Raw genomic sequence first — 19624 nt, forward strand, 5'->3', positions numbered from 1 at the left:
CACACACACACAATCCCCCCCACACACACACACACTATCCCCCCCCACACAGACACACTATACCCCCCCACACACAAACTCAATCCCCCCCACACACACACACAATCCCCACACAAACACACACTCAATCCCCAAACACACACGCAATCCCCAAATACACTCAATCCCCACACACACACTCAATCCCCACACACACTCACTCCACACACACACACACACACAATTTCACCTGGGGGGGCAACATGCTCCGATCCCCCAACCCCCCATGCTGCTGAAAACTGGTGCGGGAAGCAGACAGGAAGAGGAGGGGTTGTCTGTGTGCAGAGAGAAGCCCTGCCCCCTCTGCAAGACACAGACACATAGAAGCAGCAGCAGCCTCAGCACGGAGCTTCTGGCTGCCCGTGCACAGCTCTGCCCACCCCCAGGTTTACCTGCAAGCAGCCCGCGCCCCCCCTACATAATCTTGCGCCCCCCCAAGGGGATGCGCCCCACAGTTTGAGCACCGCTGCTCTAAAACACCTTAAATTAACCCCATACCCAAAACAGAACAACTGTAAAACTTACAATAGAAGCGTCTGGTGGCGGAGAGTCTGTCTGCGGCCTAATGTCGGCGGCCAATTGGTCGCGGCAAAATTATTCCGATTCACAGCTAAGTGAGGCTACAGACAGCTTCAGCATAATGGGGAATGCACATTTTATTAGAACCAACAGCATAGAAATATAAAACATTATTAAGAAAAAAAAAATCTTTAAATTAAACTACAATAAGAATGATACAAATAACCTGCATTTAAAAAGTTATAATTTTTTTTATCCTTTTAAAATGCTTGTTCTATGCAACATAAACTAAAGTCACTTTTCATTGTGATTTAGTGTAACACAAATAAACATGTGCACTTATGTGAGCGTCTTAGTCTCTGGTTATCCCTAAACATGCCTGGCTTTAGAGAAAGGTCTCTCTCCTGTGTGTGTCCTCTTGTGTGTGTTGAGATGTGATGACTGACTAAATCCCTTCCCACATTCCCCACATACATGCGGTCTCTCCCCTGTGTGTGTCCTCTTGTGTGTATCCAGGCTGAATAACTGACTAAATCCCATGCCACATTCCCCACATACATGTGGTCTCTCCCCTGTGTGTGTCCTCTTGTGTCTGAATAAGCTGGATAAGTCACTAAATCCCTTCCCACATTCCCCACATACACGCGGTCTCTCCCCTGTGTGTGTCCTCTTGTGTCTAACTAGTGTGGATAAGTCACTAAATCCCTTCCCACATTCCCCACACACATGCGGTCTCTCCCCTGTGTGTGTCCTCTTGTGTGTGCCCAGGCTGGATGACTGACTAAATCCCTTCCCACATTCCCCACATACATGCGGTCTCTCCCCTGTGTGTGTCCTCATGTGTGTGTTCAGGCTGGATATCTGACTAAATCCCTTGCCACATTCCCCACATACATGCGGTCTCTCCCCTGTGTGTTTCCTCGTGTGTGTGTCTAGGCTGGATGACTGACTAAATCCCTTCCCACATTCCCCACATACATACGGTCTCTCCCCTGTGTGTGTACTCTTGTGTTTGTTCAGGTGGGATAACTCAATAAATCCCTTCCCACATTCCCCACATACATGCGGTCTCTCCCCTGTGTGTGTCCTCATGTGTGTGTTCAGGCTGTGTAACTTACTAAATCCCTTCCCACATTCCCCACATACATGCGGTCTCTCCCCTGTGTGTGTCCTCTTGTGTGTGTCCAGGTGGTGTAACCGACTAAATCCCTTCCCACATTCCCCACATACATGCGGTCTCTCCCCTGTGTGTGTCCTCATGTGTGTGTTCAGGTGGGATAAGATTTTAAATCCCTTCCCACATTCAACACATACATGTGGTCTTTCCCCTGTGTGTGTCCTCATGTGTGTGTTCAGTCTGGATAAGTAATTAAATCTCTTCCCACATTCCCCACATACATGCGGTCTCTCCCTGGTCTGTGTCCTCTTCTGTAGGTTCTGCTCTGATAACCAAGCCAGGCTCTTCCCACTTTTTCCATGATCTTTTCCTGGTGCAGCTGCTAATATGTATCTTTTGGGATGAGAAGCAGTTACATTGTTTATTAATTGCCTTGACTGGTTGAAAGATGCATTTTCTGTCATATATATTGGAATGTTGCAAGATTGTTCTGTCCTCATCTTTTCCATATACTCATTTGGGTGTTTGAACTTCAGATGTTTGAGAAGGTAATCCTGACTGCTAAAAGCAACCTTGAAGTGTTGGCATGGGTGGATTATTGGTGCTTGTCTTTGTACTAGACGAGACAAAATAAAAGTCACTGTTACTCAAACTGTCTTACAAAATGTCATGAAGGAGAGGTAAGTTGGCATATCCCATAAAGTTCAGACTGAAAGTAAACTGTAGATGTACTGATGCAGCCACGAGTATCCGAACACTTGCCTGGGAAAATCTGGGGCAATACCCCAGTAATGCTGCAACATTTCTGTAACATTTCTGCAGACAGACTAATGGCCCATCAGATTAACACAGTGGGGGTCCCTGGCAGTCCCATTCAAACTGAATGAAGAAAACATGAAGAACAGTGGTGATACCAACATACATTAACAAAATACAAAATTATACATCATTTTTACACCTGAAGATATTATGCTTGACTGAGACCCAGTCCTTTATGTAAAATTATACTACTGTAATTACTTTAGTATTATAATATACAAAAAAAAATCATTTTAGCATTAGCGCTGCAAACACATATTTTTTTTCAATCACATTTTTTAGTATCACTTGTGTAGCAGCTTTTGCACTCATTTCACATTTTTAAAGTATTGTATTCTGTTTATCGTTTTGTCAGGATCAGAAAAGGGCATTTTAGCTTTGTCTGCAATACCGTCGAGAAACTCAAGTGGGCAATCGCGAGTTGTTGTCATAAAAATCCACTAAGGTGAGTACAAAATGTGTGACAGAAGCCCCATTTACAGCAGGAGAGGAGAGAACTAGGGACTACTATTGCAGTCCTGTACCCTGTGGTTTGATTTTGCATTATTGTGTACTCACCTTACATTCTCCTGCTTTGCTGCCATTACAGTGTACCTTAGCACTTTTTGCTTGTTAGATTATATTGTGTTGCTTAGTTAATTAGGGCTTATTTTGTTCACTGTTTTAGGGGTACTGGGGTAAGGGAAATACCTCTTTTTCCTTTGGGACAAGGGGTAACAGGCCTGAGGAAGGGGCTTGTCCCCGAAACGTTGCCCCTGTTTATCCCCCATTGTGTACACCCCCCACCCTTTTTTTTCTTCACTTCCACATTTTCCCAGTTTTTTCTATTTTTTAGTGTTTTGTTCTATTGTGTTGGTGACACTTTGCTCCTTGTATTTAACTTGTGCATTTATTAAATATTCATTTGATTTGGCATTTCCCACTTGTTGCTACTTTTCCTATAGTCAGAGCGTGCTGGAACTATTAGCTTTACAGGTAATCCTTCATACAGCTCCCCCCCTCACCCCCGCACACACACAAGGCTCAAGGATTTAAACTTCTTATCGACACCCCCTCTCACAAACTATTCATTTTCAAATGGTTGGCTTTGTGGCTTTCTTTAATCTTCCCGAGCCTGCTCTCACAGTTCTGCGCCTGCGGGTAATTCTCTTTCTGACCTGGGACCTTGTTGATTATTAATGCGCATGCGTGTATAACTTCCCATTCATTTAGAAGTTAATTCAAGTTTTAAAAATATACATAACATTTTTATTTTTTTTTGGTTATCGACATGGGCTTGCATAGCAATTATGGATATTATGAGAATCAAACAGTACTGTTGCTTTTTAATTCTACACTAGTCATGTACGTTCTTTCTGAGGTGGGTGGCATACTGTAGTACTGTGATTTTTATTTGGGGGTGTGGGGATCAAAACATTGTATGACCTGTAACACAGCCGTTCAAGCAATATCCTACATCTGTGTCTGTAGGATGAGAACAAACTTCTGATTGGCTCTGACTCTTCAGCCTCACCCTCTCCCTACATTTTTAAGCTGCAGCAACATCACGTACGTCGACGGCCAATCAAATCATTCTTCAAAGTGCACTCAACAGAGAAACATCCCCTCAACTCGCATACAGTATTGTATTGATGCACATACAGTATTGTTTAAAAAATTGTTTTGACACACGGCAGCTTGAATTGCAGCTCCAAACTTACAGTAATACTGTCATGTACAGTTCAGTATAGTGTAATACAGTGTAGTACATTACTATACTGTATATTTACCTTCATTATAAACTTTGCCAAACGGGTGGTGATGACTCACTGTGACTCCTCAAGTCTGCATTATAGTTGACAGGTGACAGCTGGCCTGGTACACTTGTATTTGACAGCTGATGAAGCTGAAAATCATTTTGGTACTGGTAAATGCAAGCTTGCTGGTACCTGTACACGAAATCATGCTCAGGATGGATATTTTCCAGGTATTCTGGCGGGGACAGGTACAAAGGATTGCTGTTCACCAGGTTATCACTGACGGTCGGACCGGCCGGTGCTGGTGCTGGCACATTGCTGGATTGGGATTCACGATTCTTATATGGGTTAAAACCGACCTTTCTTCTTTTGAAATTGCCATGATCAAACATACTGTGAAATTCTGGCATGACACCAAAATACCCGCAAATCTCTCCGTAATGCGAAAAAAACAGTGATCGTTACTTAAGGTTTTTCTTATCGCACGCTTCCACCATGAACGTCTGGTGAAAACTTGTAAAAATCGTAGTTCGAAATTAAATATTCATATATTTCAGATACAGTCGCCATCTTATCTGCTGCAGCATTTTTTGCAGAATATATTAAAAATGCACAACTACAGTCAGGTTTTTTATACATCTGTGGTGTAGCCATAATGTCCACTCAGCAATTGTGCGGGGAAAGAATGTAAAAAAAAGGCACACATTGAGTATTTAAAGCTTTTTATTAAGAATGCCGAATTTGATAACGTCTTCGAAAAATCAAGGTTAATTCACAATGGGCCACTGTAAGTATGTACCAGTATAGACGTGGGTGCTATCTGTTATAAACACCTGCACCCTTACAAAGTAGCAAAGTACCATGCACATTACAATTCAATTCATTAAATTCATTCATTTCTGCCACCTGGCGGATACGCAAAAAATAGCAACCAAATTATAATTCATTAACTTCTGCCATATGGCGGATACGTGAAGAATTGCATCCAAAGAAACAAGAAACCATTAAATTAAAACAGATCAACTGTGTGTGGCTGCCCAGTGCCGGATTGCGCGAACGCGGCTAGAATAGTGGTCAAAACGCAGAAATACCAGAAAAAAATAAATATATATATATATATATATATATATATATATATACTAGCTGAGAGACCCGGCGTTGCCCGTGAGTTAAATTTCCCGCTAGGAGGAGGGGGAGAGCGGACGGGAGGGCGGAGGGGAGAGCGGAGGGAGAGCGGAGGGGAGGGCGGGGGGAGAGCGGAGGGGAGAGCGGAGGGGAGGGCGGGGGGAGAGCGGAGGGGAGGGCGGGGGGAGAGCGGAGGGCAGGAGGGGGGGGAGAGCGGAGGGGAGGAGGGGGGGAGAGCGGAGGGGAGGAGGGGGGGAGAGCGGAGGGAGGAGGGGGGAGAGCGGAGGGGAGGAGGGGGGGAGAGCGGAGGGGAGGAGGGGGGAGAGAGCGAGGGGAGGAGGGGGGAGAGCGAAGGGGAGGAGAGCGGAGGGGAGGAGGGGGGGAGAGCGGAGGGGAGGAGGGGGGAGAGCGGAGGGGAGGAGGGGGGAGAGCAGAGGGGAGGAGGGGGGAGGAGAGCGGAGGGGAGGAGGGGGGGGAGAGCGGAGGGGAGGAGTGCAGAGGGGGGGGGGAGAGCGGAGGGGAGGAGGGGGGGAGAGCGGGGGGAGAGCGGGGGGGAGAGCGGGGGGAGAGCGGAGGGGAGGAGGGGGAGAGCGGAGGGGAGGAGGGGGGGAGAGCGGAGGGGAGAGCGGAGGGCAGAGCGGAGGGGAGGAGGGGGGTTAGTGGAGGAGGAGGGGGGGAGTGGAGGAGGGGGGAGAGCGGAGGGGAGGAGGGGGGGAGCGGAGGGGAGGAGGGGGGGAGAGCGGAGGGGAGGAGGGGGGGGAGCGGAGGGGAGGAGGAGGGGGGAGAGCGGAGGGAGGAGGGGGGGAGAGGAGGGGAGAGCAGAGGGAGGAGGGGGGGGAGAGCGGAGGGGAGGAGGGGGAGGGGGGGAGAGGAGGGGAGAGCGGAGGGGAGGAGGGGGGGGGAGAGCATAGGGTAGGAGGGGAGGAGGAGGGGGGAGAGCGGAGGGGAGAGGAGGGGGGAATGCAGAGGGAGGAGGAGGGGGGGAGAGCGGACGGGAGGAGGAGGGGGGGGAGAGCGGACGGGAGGAGGAGGGGGGGAGAGCGGACGGGAGGAGGAGGGGGGGGGAGAGCGGACGGGAGGAGGAGGGGGGGGAGAGAGCGGACGGAGGAGGAGGGGGGGGAGAGGGAACGGGAGGAGGAGGGGGGGGGAGAGCGGACGGGAGGAGGGGGGGAGAGCGGACGGGAGGAGGGGGGGGAGAGCGGACGGGAGGAGGAGGGGGGGGAGCGGACAGGAGGAGGAGGGGGGAGAGAGGACGGGAGGAGGAGGGGGGGGGAGAGCGGACGGGAGGAGGAGGGGGGGGAGAGCGGACGGGAGGAGGAGGGGGGAGAAGAGCGGACGGGAGGAGGAGGGGGGGGGGAGAGCGGACGGGAGGAGAGCGGACGGGAGGAGGAGGGGGGGGAGAGCGGACGGGAGGAGGAGGGGGGGAGAGCGGACGGGTGTAGGGGGGGGTAGAGCGGACGGGAGGAGGAGGGGGGAGGGAGAGCAAACGGGAGGAGGAGGGGGGGGGAGCGGACGGGAGGAGGGGGGGGAGAGCGGACGGGAGGAGGGGGGGGGAAGAGCGGACGGGAGGAGGAGGGGGGAAGAGCGGACGGGAGGAGGAGGGGGGGAGAGCGGACGGGAGGAGGAGGGGGGGAGAGCGGACGGGAGGAGGAGGGGGGGGGAAAGCGGACGGGAGGAGGAGGGGGGGGGGAGCGGACGGGAGGAGGAGGGGGGGAGAGCGGACGGGAGGAGAGCGGACGGGAGGAGAGCGGACGGGAGGAGAGCGGACGGGAGGAGGAGGGGGAGGAGAGCGGACGGGAGGAGGAGGGGGGGGGAGAGCGGACGGGAGGAGGAGGGGGGGAGAGCAGAGGGGAGGAGGAGGGGGGGAGAGCGGACGGGAGGAGGAGGAGGGGGGGGAGAGCGGACGGGAGGAGGGGGGGGAGAGCGGACGGGAGGAGGAGGGGGGAGGAGAGCGGACGGGAGGAGGAGGGGGGAGGAGAGCGGACGGGAGGAGGAGGGGGGGGGAGAGCGGACGGGAGGAGGAGGAGGGGGGGGAGAGCGGACGGGAGGAGGGGGGGGAGAGCGGACGGGAGGAGGAGGGGGGGGAGAGCGGACGGGAGGAGGAGGGGGGGGGAGAGCGGACGGGAGGAGGAGGGGGGGAGAGCGGACAGGAGGAGGAGGGGGGGGGGAGAGCGGACAGGAGGAGGAGGGGGGAGGGAGAGCGGACGGGAGGAGGAGGGGGGGGGGGAGAGCGGACGGGAGGAGGAGGGGGGGGAGAGCGGACGGGAGGAGGAGGGGGGGGGGGGACAGTGGACAGGAGGGGGTGGGTTGGTTAAAATTTCCGGGTCTCTCCTCTCCACTCCCCCTGTATGTTTCTCCGCTCCCCCTCTCTCTCCCCTCCTGCCCCCCCCCATGTGACACAGACACACAGTGTCACACACACAGTGTCACACACACACAGTGACACACACACAGTGACACACACACACACAGTGACACACACACACACACAGTGAGACACACACACACACACAGTGAGACACACACACACACACACACACACAGTGAGACACACACACAGTGAGACACACACACAGTGAGACACACACACAGTGAGACACACACACAGTGAGACACACACACACACACACAGTGAGACACACACACACACACACACAGTGAGACACACACACACACACACACACAGTGAGACACACACACACACAGTGAGAGACACACACACACACAGTGAGACACACACACACTGACACACACACACACAGTGAGACACACACACACACAGTGAGACACACACACACACACACACACACACACACACACACAGTGAGAGACACACACACACACACAGTGAGACACACACACTACCAGTGAGAGACACACAGTGACACACACAGTGAGACACACACACACAGTGACACACACACACACACAGTGAGACACACACACACGTCACCTATCCTTCCGTGCGCCGCCATCTTAGTTAGTCCGCGAGGGAGGAAGGGGGTCCTTCGGGGCGCCGCCATCTTAGGTGCCGCGTGGCCCCCCGCCGGGGAGGGAGGTGAGTGCGGGAGGGAGGTGAGAGCGGGAGGGAGGTGAGAGCGGGAGGGAGGTGAGAGCGGGAGGGAGGTGAGAGCGGGAGGGAGGTGAGTGCGGGAGGGAGGTGAGTGCGGGAGGAAGGTGAGTGCGGGAGGGAGGTGAGTGCGGGAGGGAGGTGAGTGCGGGAGGGAGGTGAGTGCGGGAGGGAGGTGAGTGCGGGAGGGAGGTGATTGCGGGAGGGAGGTGAGTGCGGGAGGGAGGTGAGTGCGGGAGGGAGGTGAGAGCGGGAGGGAGGTGAGAGCGGGAGGGAGGTGAGAGCGGGAGGGAGGTGAGAGCGGGAGGGAGGTGAGAGCGGGAGGGACTGGAGCGGGAGGGAGGTGAGTGCGGGAGGGAGTGGATCGGGAGGGAGGTGAGTGGAGCAGGAGGGAGTGGAGCGGCTTCCGGGCGCCTCTTAGGTGGCCGCGTGTCCCCCCGCCGGGGAGGGAGTGGAGCGCGGGAGGGAGGTGAGAGCGGGAGGGAGGTGAGAGCGGGAGGGACTGGAGCGGGAGGTGAGTGGAGTGGGAGGGAGGTGAGTGCGGGATGGAGTGGAGCGGGAGGGAGGTGAGTGGAGCGGGAGGGAGTGGAGCGGCTTCCGGGCGCGTCTTAGGTGGCCGCGTGTTCCCCCGCCGGGGAGGGAGTGGAGCGGGAGGTGAGTGGAGCAGGAGGGAGGTGAGTGGAGCGGGAGGGAGTGGAGCGGGAGGGAGGTGAGTGGAGCGGGAGGGAGTGGAGCGGGAGGGAGGTGAGTGGAGCGGGAGGTGAGTGGAGCGGCTTCCGGGCGCCTCTTAGGTGGCCGCGTGTCCCCCCGCCAGGGAGGGAGTGGAGCAGGAGGGAGTGGAGCGGGAGGGAATGGAGTGGGAGGGAGGTGAGTGGAGCGGGAGGTGAGTGTAGCGGGAGGGAGGTGAGTGTAGCAGGAGGGAGGGGAGTGGAGCGGGAGGTGAGTGGAGTGTGAGGGAGGTGAGTGTAGCGGGAGGGAGGTGAGTGTAGCGGGAGGGAGGTGAGTGGAGAGGGAGTGGAGCGGGAGGGAGGTGAGTGGAGCGGGAGGGAGTGGAGCGGCTTCCTGGCACCTATTAGGTGGCCGCGTGTGCCCCCGCCGGGGAGGGAATGGAGTGGGAGGGAGGGAGGTGAGTGGAGCGGGAGGGAGTGGAGCGGGAGGGAGGTGAGTGGAGCGGGAGGGAGTGGAGCGGGAGGGAGGTGAGTGGAGTGGGAGGGAGTGGAGCGGGAGGGAGGTGAGTGGAGCGGGAGGGAGTGGAGCGGGAGGGAGGTGAGTGGAGCGGGAGTGGAGCGGGAGGGAGGTAAGTGGAGCGGGAGGGAGTGGAGCGGGAGGGAGGTGAGTGGAGCGGCTTCCGGGCGCCTCTTAGGTGGCCGCGTGTCCCCCCGCCAGGGAGGGAGTGGAGCACCGGGGAGGTGGGGTGGTGAGTGTGATGGGGGGGGGGAGAGGACAGAGAGAGAGAGAGAGAGAGGTGTGTGTGTGTGTGTATATGTGTGTGTGTGTCCGCCCCTTTGGCCCGTCACTCCGCCTCAGGCCAATGAGAGGTGTGGGGGGCGGGCCAAGGGGGTGGTGTGAGTGTGTGAGGCCAATGAGAGGTGTGCGGGGGCGGGCGGCCCAAGGGACCAATGAGATTGCCGCTAGGGACACAGGCCATGCAGACATGCAGTGCTTTCAGAAATATATAGTAGATATATATATATATATATATAGTCAGATAAGGCAGTTGGCACTCCAATAGGTGCTGGTAAGCCACAGGTGCACGTCCCATATAGAGAATGTAGTTATACGTTACCGTTCCAAGGATTGGTAAACAAGAGACAGCACTCAGTGTTGAAAATCCAAGTGTATTAGTGAAAGCAAAAATACATCCAGAAACCCAACGTTTCGGTCCTACAGAATGGGACCTTCCTCAGGGGGATACAAAAAAAAAAAAAAAAAAAAAAAACCGTTGGGTTTCTGGATGTATTTTTGCTTTCACTAATACACTTTGATTTTCAACACTGAGTGCTGTCTCTTGTTTACCAATCCTTGGAACGGTAACGTATAACTATATATATATATATATATATATATATATATATATATATATATATATACATACATACATATATATATATATACATACATATAGAATCCAGTGCACAGCCGGCACACCATTTGCAAGTAAATACGTTTTGGTGCTTATCCCATAAAGCAATAACAGACCATACGATACCGGTTGCAACACGACATCAAGGGACAGCACGCAGGTAAGTAAATCATAAATTTTCTATATTTGATAGAAGACACAAAAACTGATGTTTCGGTTCCCCAGTTGTACCTTTCTCAAGGTGGTATATATATAGGCTATGGATTCATTATTCCATGCAAGATCACATCGTCATTTTAATGCTGATCAAATATTTGATTATCCAGTCCCGGTCTCTATATCAGAAGCTAATACAAGTGATTTTCGCCCGTTAATACAACTACTAGAATGTTGCTAGTCAGTGAGACTAGGCAACTGTGGGAGGCCACAGCCCTTACTAAGGACATTGAATATAAACGTATCCCACGTGGCTTGAGAATTTTTCAAATGCCCACTATTGATTTGAATAATGATACATTTATGTTTTACTGGAACAAGATCCTTGATCAATGTTCCATGGCATTATTGGAATTGCTGGTGTCCCATCGCAGACAGTCATTGGTCATATGGGATCAAAAATGTTCTGAAATCCAGGTCCAACTTGATCCATTCAAAGGCAATAGGGAATTATTTGTACTAGAGCCTGAAATTAAGAAGAGATTGGACAAGATGGAGAGTGATATAGTTTTAACGAAATAGAAAAAAAATTTAGGGATAAAATTGACTACGCGTCAGGAAGTTATAGGAATTGGAATAAATATTCCAATGAGTCAACTAATAACAGAAAGGTGCGTGAGGGTAAAAAACAGCGCTCTACCAGTCGGAATAAACACCATCCTCAACATAAATTAAAAAAGATCGACTCCAAAGTTCCAAAACCAAATTCGCGGCCCATTTGTAGTGCTAATGGACAAAGATTTTTACATCAAAGAATCTGAAAGATTACTTGGTGACACTGCCACTTACCTCCCTCTGTCTGCTAACCCCACACCTAAACATCACGCTGAACTGATTTTATTATTAGATCGAGGGTTGGCAAGTCAGGCCATCACACAGGAAGAATATTATTTTTTTGAATATCAACCATCCTCGTATCCCTATGTTTATCACAATTCCTAATATTCATAAGAATTTACAAGAACCTCCCGGTAGACCCATAATATCTAGGATTGGTTCGTTATCTTCAAATTTGGTACAATTATAGATTTTAATTTGCAGCCACATGTTTCTCATTTAAAGTCCTATCTACGTGATACCACTCACGTTTTACAAGCTTTGCGTGATGTGGTATGGCGTCCGGGGTATGTATGGGTCACTGGTGACGTAACATCTTTGTACACAGTGATTGACCACACCCTGGGTGCCAGGCTATACGCCACATGTTAGATATGGACAATAATATGTCACAAATTTTGAAAGATTTTCTTTTGGATTCAATTAATTTAATTTTAACACATAATTATTTTTGTTTTCATTTAAAAAAATGTGCAGGTTTGCGGAACAGCCATGGGATTAGGTTTGCACCGAGTTATGCCAATCTGTTTATGGGGCAATGGGAGGACAGGTATATTTGGAACAACTGCCCCCTCGGTGCAAACCTAGTGCTCTGGCTCCGCTTTATAGATGATATTTTGTTTATTTGGAATGGTAGTATTGATTTGTTGCACACTTTTATTACATATCTTAACACTAATCACATGAATCTTAAGTTTACATGTCACTTTGATTGCAATTCTATTAATTTTTTAGATTTAAACATTACATCTATAGATAACTGAATTCAAACCAAGACCTATTTCAAGTCTGTGCAGGCCAACAACTACAGTATGTTATGGCCAGTAGTCATCATAACCCTGCGTGGTTACGCAATATCCCTAAGGGACAGTTCGTTCGCCTGAGATGTAATTGCTCAAGTGATGAGGCGTTTGAGTCTCAGGCGAACGATCTAAAAGCCAAATTATTGGAAAGGCAGTACCCTGAAGAGTTGCTTTCTTAGACTTTATTGCAGGTAAAAGAGATTGAAAGATCCAGTCATTTGGAGTATAGAAAGGACAGAATAGATATGGTTTCAATAACTCTGTTTCTTTGATCATGCAGAATAATTCTATGGCCCCTGAAATCAGGCAGGTTTTGTGTAAACATTGGCCAATTAGGTGTGGCATCCCGAAAAGGTTTTTTTTTTCCACCTATGCGGTGTGTACAGCTTGTAAATACAGCAAAGATTAAGTAATGTTTACATCCATATGTACATGTATGTTACGCATCAGACATATAATATTCGTTCCTATATTGATTGTCACTCCGTATTTAACATCTATCTGCTACAATGTCCCTGTGGGCTGCAATATGTTGGCTGCACAGGGAGGTCGTATCAGAGACGCATCTATGAGCATGTTTATAACATCAGGAGAGGTCCCACTACTCAAAGTGGGGTCACATCATTTTCTAGTTCATCCCCAACAAAACCCTAAGGGTCTTGTGTCATGCTATTAAAACATACCCAGGAAATTGGAGAAGGGGTGACAGATTAAATGGGATCAGCAAGCGTGAATCATATTGGATATATGAATAAAAAACATTATCTCCCAATGGTCTTAATATTGATTTTGACCTTGGAGCCTTCTTGGTCAGCTAAGTTTTGGAATAGTTAATTCTTTCAGACTTGTAGAAGTATTGAGATTGCTGGTAGTGTATATATGCAAAGTTTATTACAGTCAATATTGCTGGTTTAATGGTAATTTACTATTTGGGTGACTGAGCTGATATTTTGATTCAGTCATTCAATTAAGGAGTGAGTTTTTGGTCAAGAATGACTGTCTGTGCTGGTACACTTTAGTAATTTGTGGCTTGGATAAGTGTAACCCTGACGAAGAAAGCAATGCCTTTCGAAACGCGTAGGGTGGTCCCGCTGGTCCCACTGTCTCGCCACTCCTAAAGATACCATTTCAGCTAAGCAGACCAGCCTGGAGTATTTGTGCCACAGATGATTTGTCCACTGCCTACTACCACTTCCATCTGGTAAGTGGGCATTTCAGCTCTAACAGTGGAGTCATTTGTGGGACCTTTTTATAGGGAGACCATTGATTACATATATATTTTTGTGTTGATGTGTTAAATAAATGTTTTTTTATATATTTGAAGTACACCAGTTGTGGGGGGGGGGGGAGGGAAAAGAAAGAAGAAAGGAAGAGAAAGGAAGAGAGAGAAAGAAAGAGAGAAAGAGAGAGAAAGAGAGAGAGAGAAATAAAGAGGGAGAAATAGAGAGAGAGAGAGAGAGAGAGAGAAAGAAAGAGAGGATGAGAGAGAAAGAGAGAGAGATACAGTACAAGATATTCATCCGGAAGGGAGAGACAGCACACAGCCAAGTAGTGAAACAACTGTATTGATAGTAGAAAAAAATCAATGGCACTACATCCAACGTTTCGGTCAGCTACATGTGACCTTCCTCAGAGATGTGCAATGAAAGAGTGCCAGTGAACATACATATATACCCAAACCAATTATCATAATAGAACTCACCCGTGCAGGACCCAAAAGACCGCGAAGGCAGACATGTGGAGACAGTGACACGCAATCAGAGCTGTGGAACGCACCGCCATCTTGGAACACTATCTAGCATGTCTTGAGTAGGCTCTGTTGCAGCCACCTCTTGTCTGACGCGACCGCGAGTGACGTCGCTGCGTGATGACACGCAGCGCGTCATACTTGCGAATGCGCATCGCGTGTAGTGGTGATACAGAGACTCCCTCAATAGTAAAGTGTCCGTGCGTGCGCGGCAGTGCTGAGCCCTAGAATCCAAGAGCGCAACAGAGAACTGATTGCTCAATGGCTGAGAAACATCCCCAGGGGACAGTTCGTTCTCCTGAGTGCAATTGTTCTAGTGATGATGCATTTGTGTCTCAGGCGAACGAGCTCAAAGCCAAATTTTAAAGAGGCAGTATCCTGAGGAGGAACTTACACAGACTCTATCTCGGGTTCAGAAAGGCTCGATTACCAGTGATAGCAAAATTCCCAAAACGGGCGAGTTGCTGCCAGCGATAGCATCAACCCTCTGAAAAGGCCTGAATCGGCGATTCATTTCTGCTGTAGAGAGAGCGGCTCTGAGAGAGCCGCCTCTCACAGCGGAAATGTCACCCGAAATTATTTATTTTAATATACATTTCTTTAATAGTGTTGTAGAGGTGCAGGGGGTCTCCGGAGCTGAACCACGTTGGTTTTATGTCCGGGGACCCCCTGCTTCCCGAGATACAGGCCCCTTTATGGGGTGCCGGTATCTAGTATGCAAGGAAATGTCCCGGTCACGTTACGCGGGACATTTCAATGCAGAGGGATACCGGCACCCCATAAAAGGTGCCTGTATCTCGGGAAGAGGGGGTCCCCGGACATAAAACCAACGTGGTTCAGCTCCGGAGACCCCCTGCACCTCTACACTATTAAAGAAATGTATATCAATAAATATTTTAATAAACATTAATGATGCCAGCCAATCAGAATGGATGTGCTTAATTTGCCTTTAACATGACGTCACTAAATCCAAGATGGCCCGCTGTGTCACAAGGTATTTTAGCCAGAGTGTGGAATTGGTTCCCACGATCAGATTGGCTGAAATACCACGTGACACCGCTTCGTGACGTCATCTTAAAGGCAAATGAAGCACAGCCATTCTGATTGGCTGGCATCATTCCCTTTAAGTGACGTCATGTCCAAAAAAAAGAAATTAAGTCGGAACATGGTTTTAACAGCCAATCAGGTGGCTGTTAACCATTTTAAGGCTAAATGTGACGTCACAAGCTCTATTTAAGGCCGTGACGCCTCATTTGAGCCCAAGAAGCCGACGAGACAGCATCGGCTGGGATTTAACATGGGGTATTTTGGATTGACAGATGAAGAAAGAAGATAAAGAAGAAGAACAAGAAATGGTTACAGATGAAGATAGAAGAAGGTGATTAAAGAAAGAAAAAAGAAGATTTGGGTACCTGATCCGGATCTTCATGGTGGATGGCATCGGATGCTGTTGGAGGCCTTCAAGGTACGTGAGCTTCCTGTTTCCCCGGGAGTCGGAGGGCTACCGCTTCTAATGGTAAGTAATATATTTAATGTTTGTAAATGTCTCTTTTTACATGTTTAATCTTTGGATGTGTTTTTTTATTTTTTGAGAGAGGCACATTGACTGATAATATATTCATCTGTAGGGTACAGATTAATACATTATTATGCCAATATTTGGGGGGCATTTCTCGCTTGTTATTGCATTTGCTTTTTTTAATGCCAGTTTTTTATGTGGATGTCATTGTTTGTGTTTTTCCTGCTTAATGTAATAAAAGGTTTGCGATTGGTGTTCACTTGTACTTAATGTTATATTATTTTAGCTAATGAGTTTTATGGTTACTTCAGAGATTGTTTTAATTTATTTCTTTGTCTTTTAATGGTTACATTCATTAATGTTGTAGTACTTCATTGTTTGGTTTGCTTAGTGTTACTATTCATTTTGAGTTGGTTTAGGAATTAATTGGTTTGATTGGGTAATGGTTTAATTAAAGCTGCAGTTCAGTCTTTTTTTTTTTTTTTTTACATTTATTTTTTTACTTCAATAGTTTCATGTGTGCAATCTCTAATTAGCTAAAGAACAGTATAGCTGCAGGTCAATTCGTTTTCCATGTATTGATAGGTCGAAATTTGGTGACATATTAAAAGCTGGGATTTGTTTATAATCTGCTTGACTGGCAGTGGAAGCTCATGAATATTCATGAGCATTCCTGCACTGACAAGTGCTAGAGGGAGGGCAGGGCTGACAGAGGGGTGTGCCAGAGCTTGTGACAGGACATGAAGGGGCAGTGCCTTAGCAAATGGCTGTTTAAAATAGAATTCAAGAAAATTGGTCTGTCAAAGTTGTTTTTTTAAAAACAGAAAATGCTAAAAGTATTTTTTCTTACTACAGAACTGATTTATTAAAAAAAACACACATGCAGGATATTGACTGAACTGCAGCTTTAATTAATTGTTGGTGTTGTTACTGCTTGTATTGATTGGATTAGCTGGCTACTGTTTTAATTTAGTGAAGTGTGTTTTTTTTAGTTTAGTTAGGTTTTATTATTGTGTTTCTTGTGTATTAATGTATTGTCATTAGGGTGCCCATTGAGTGCTATAGAGGCTTATCATGCCCATATTATTATTATATGGGTATGATGTACCACTATACTACTCAATGGGTATAGGGTGGGTATAGTCAGTCCGGGGTGGGTGCTTAGGCCTCACGGATGTTTGAAGGGGGTATTAGCCCTAAGGATGGGTGTTTAGACCTTGTGGGGGGTAGCGGTTGGGTTAATCCCTTTATTACCTTAGCGGTATTAAGTTAATGAAGGGGTTAAATCCCCCCGCAACCTCCCCGCAAGGCCTAAACAGCCACTAAGGGCCAAATTCCCCCTTCACCCACCCTCGCTAGCCACATTATTGTATTGTATGTCTTTACTGTAAGCCTGGCACGGGTGTTTAACCCCTTCATTGCCTTAGCGGTTAGCCACTAAGGTAATGAAGTTGCTGTACATGCATTTTTCCTGCATTGGATGCATGCCGCGGGGGTCCGGAGCTGCTATTAATGGCTATCAGCTCCGGAGACCACCGGCATCAATCCAAGGCAGGAAAAGGGCCTGATTTTTTCTAAGTCCCGACACATCGCAGCTCATCGAGGCCATCTCCCCACCAATTTACCAAAAGTTTGAGGTGAATTGGATTTGGGGAGAAGACCGCCTTTTAGGGCTGCGATGGGCTGCGATATGCTGCGACAGCCGACTCGCGGGTCTCTGAATCGCGCGAGTTTATCATCCCTCCGAAAATGGTCGATAAACGGCTGATCGCCGCCCAATTGGCGAATTTCGGTTGGTGATAAAATTTTGCGTTGATACAGGCTGTTATCGAGCACTTATCGAGGCTATCTGAATACGAGTAGCCATTTTGGTCGATAAGTGCTCGAAAAGGGCCTTATCAAGGCTTTCTGAATAAGGCCCTATGTGTTTAGTTTTATGTATGTTTTGTTGCAGAAAACCATTTACTGGTTTTGATTATTAGTATAATTATCGATTTATTTAATCATTGTTTTAACATTGTCCTTATGAGTATATGAGTATACTGAAGTACCCATCAAGCCCCTGATGAAGTGATTGGCGTCACAAAATGCGTAGGGTGGTCCTTTGACTATTGAGAGCATTGGTGCTGGTATTCTGCAGCCTCATCCCTGTATCGAGCATAGTTTGGCCAAGGGAGCTGTTCTAGTATAGTGCCGAAAGTACAGACAGCTATTGGAACTTCTAGCGACGGTGCGCATGTGAGTGACGTCATCTGAATGCGACGAGACCAGCGGGTCTGCGATCGGAGCAGCAGTGAGCGTGACGGCGGCGTCTGAGCTCTGGAAGTACAATAAGGAGTTTCATTTGGGATCCAGCACAGAGGGAGAGATTAAGTTGATAATAAATGCTGTCTTACAACTCCCTTGAATTCCAATTTTACATCTATCGGATGGGATCTCCACAGCCTATGTTCTCTATTTTTTAGACAATTGTTTTGTCTTTTTTAATGGTTCTTTATTTTTACTATTAAATAGCACCAGCTTTTCAGCTATTCTGTGTTGTATGTGTGTTTGTGTGTTGTTGGGTCTAGTCATAGGTCTGTTGGATTGATGGATAGTGGTGTGTATGTCAATGTTACACTATGATTTTTCTTTATGTTCTCTTCCACATGTTATGAGACATCATTCATGATCTATCTGGATATTGATTGGACACTAAGGACTGGACTGATATTTGGTCAGAGATCACCTTTAGGTGTTGTATGGATTTATTTATCTAGGTGCCGGTTATATTGTGTTATAATATCTTGAATGGTATATGAGATATACCTCAAGGACTCACGTATAGTGCAGCATCCTTGGGCGATGATCCCTCGTCCTAGGCCCTAGGACGTGGGATCATCGCCCAGGGATGATGCACTATATGCGAGTCCTTGAGGTATATCCCATATACCATTACAGGTACAGGAGTGCTTCAGTCTTTCATCAGGCACAAAAAGAGGTAAAAAAGACACAGCAATACTTCCATGCAAAGTGAATAATGATCAAAATGAGAGCGTTCCCATAGTGGGAAAAAAATGATACTAATTTATTGGATCATGAAAAACATACACAGGCAGGAGGCCCCACACCTACGCGTTTCAAGCCTTATCTCTTTATCAAGCTTGATCTCGTTTTGATAATTATTCACTCTGCATGGAAGTAGTGCTGTGTCTTTTTTTTACCTCTTTCTGGTTTTTTTATCAGATCCGATGCTTTTAACTGGTCCAATAAAAAGTGCTGATTAATTGCACACTAATAATAAGGCACTTTTATATGCGCGGTAATATGGCATTTTTGATTACCGCAGCTTGATGTATCCAGCCCTTTGACTCAAGTCAGGGTTAGTGATATTAAGTTCTAGTTGACCCGTAATGGTGTATGCAGATCTATCAATATTTGCAATTCAACATCAATAATAAGACAACAGAGATGTAAAAACCACACAACACACATATTCCTGATTACCTAGTGCTGGCGCGTTACTTTTCCACAGCGTACCCCACTTCATACCAAGCTCTTTCCCATATTCATCTCCATACCAGACCAGGAGCCCTGTGTGTGGGGGGAGGTCTGTGCAGGTTCTGTAGTAGATTTTCCTGGGGTCCTGCAACGCCACAAGGTTCTGTTCTTCCTCGTTTCTCGCATAATTTATAAACCTAAAATTGGGACAATTAGTGAGGTCTCAAAGTAATGTCTATTTTATAAAGGAAGAGCTGAAAAAAGATACAAGTTGTTAATAATGTGACTTGTCTTTTCTGAGGTGAACAGAAGTTAATGGAGAGTAATGTATATACGATGGCTCACTTGTATGTACCCACAGTTTGAAAAGAATGGGAGTCACAGGCCACACCAGTGACTACTTTCTTATTACTTTAAAAAAAAAAAAACACTGTTGTAATTAAAAAATCCCTGACAAGATGACACAAGTGTCACAAAGGTGAGTTTCTTCTGGTGGAACTAAACAGAAACAGAA

General features: G+C 48.1%; 2 protein-coding genes across 2 annotated transcripts in view; both read right to left on the reverse strand.

Annotated features, from left to right (window-relative positions):
* LOC142466862 (uncharacterized) overlaps positions 1 to 19624 on the reverse strand; it is a 112668-nt gene that overhangs the window by 89045 nt on the left and 3999 nt on the right. The window lies entirely within an intron of this gene.
* LOC142466378 (uncharacterized) overlaps positions 651 to 19624 on the reverse strand; it is a 25490-nt gene continuing 6516 nt past the window's right edge. The window contains exons 3-4 of the mRNA XM_075571234.1: positions 19117 to 19307; positions 651 to 2291 (exon numbers count right to left, since the gene is read on the reverse strand). Of these exons, the coding sequence (XP_075427349.1) occupies positions 928 to 2291; positions 19117 to 19307 (1555 nt within the window). The 3' untranslated portion in view covers positions 651 to 927. The remainder of the gene's footprint in view (positions 2292 to 19116; positions 19308 to 19624) is intronic.

The sequence above is a fragment of the Ascaphus truei genome, chromosome 15, assembly GCF_040206685.1.
Source record: "Ascaphus truei isolate aAscTru1 chromosome 15, aAscTru1.hap1, whole genome shotgun sequence".
NCBI classification, from domain to species: domain Eukaryota; kingdom Metazoa; phylum Chordata; class Amphibia; order Anura; family Ascaphidae; genus Ascaphus; species Ascaphus truei.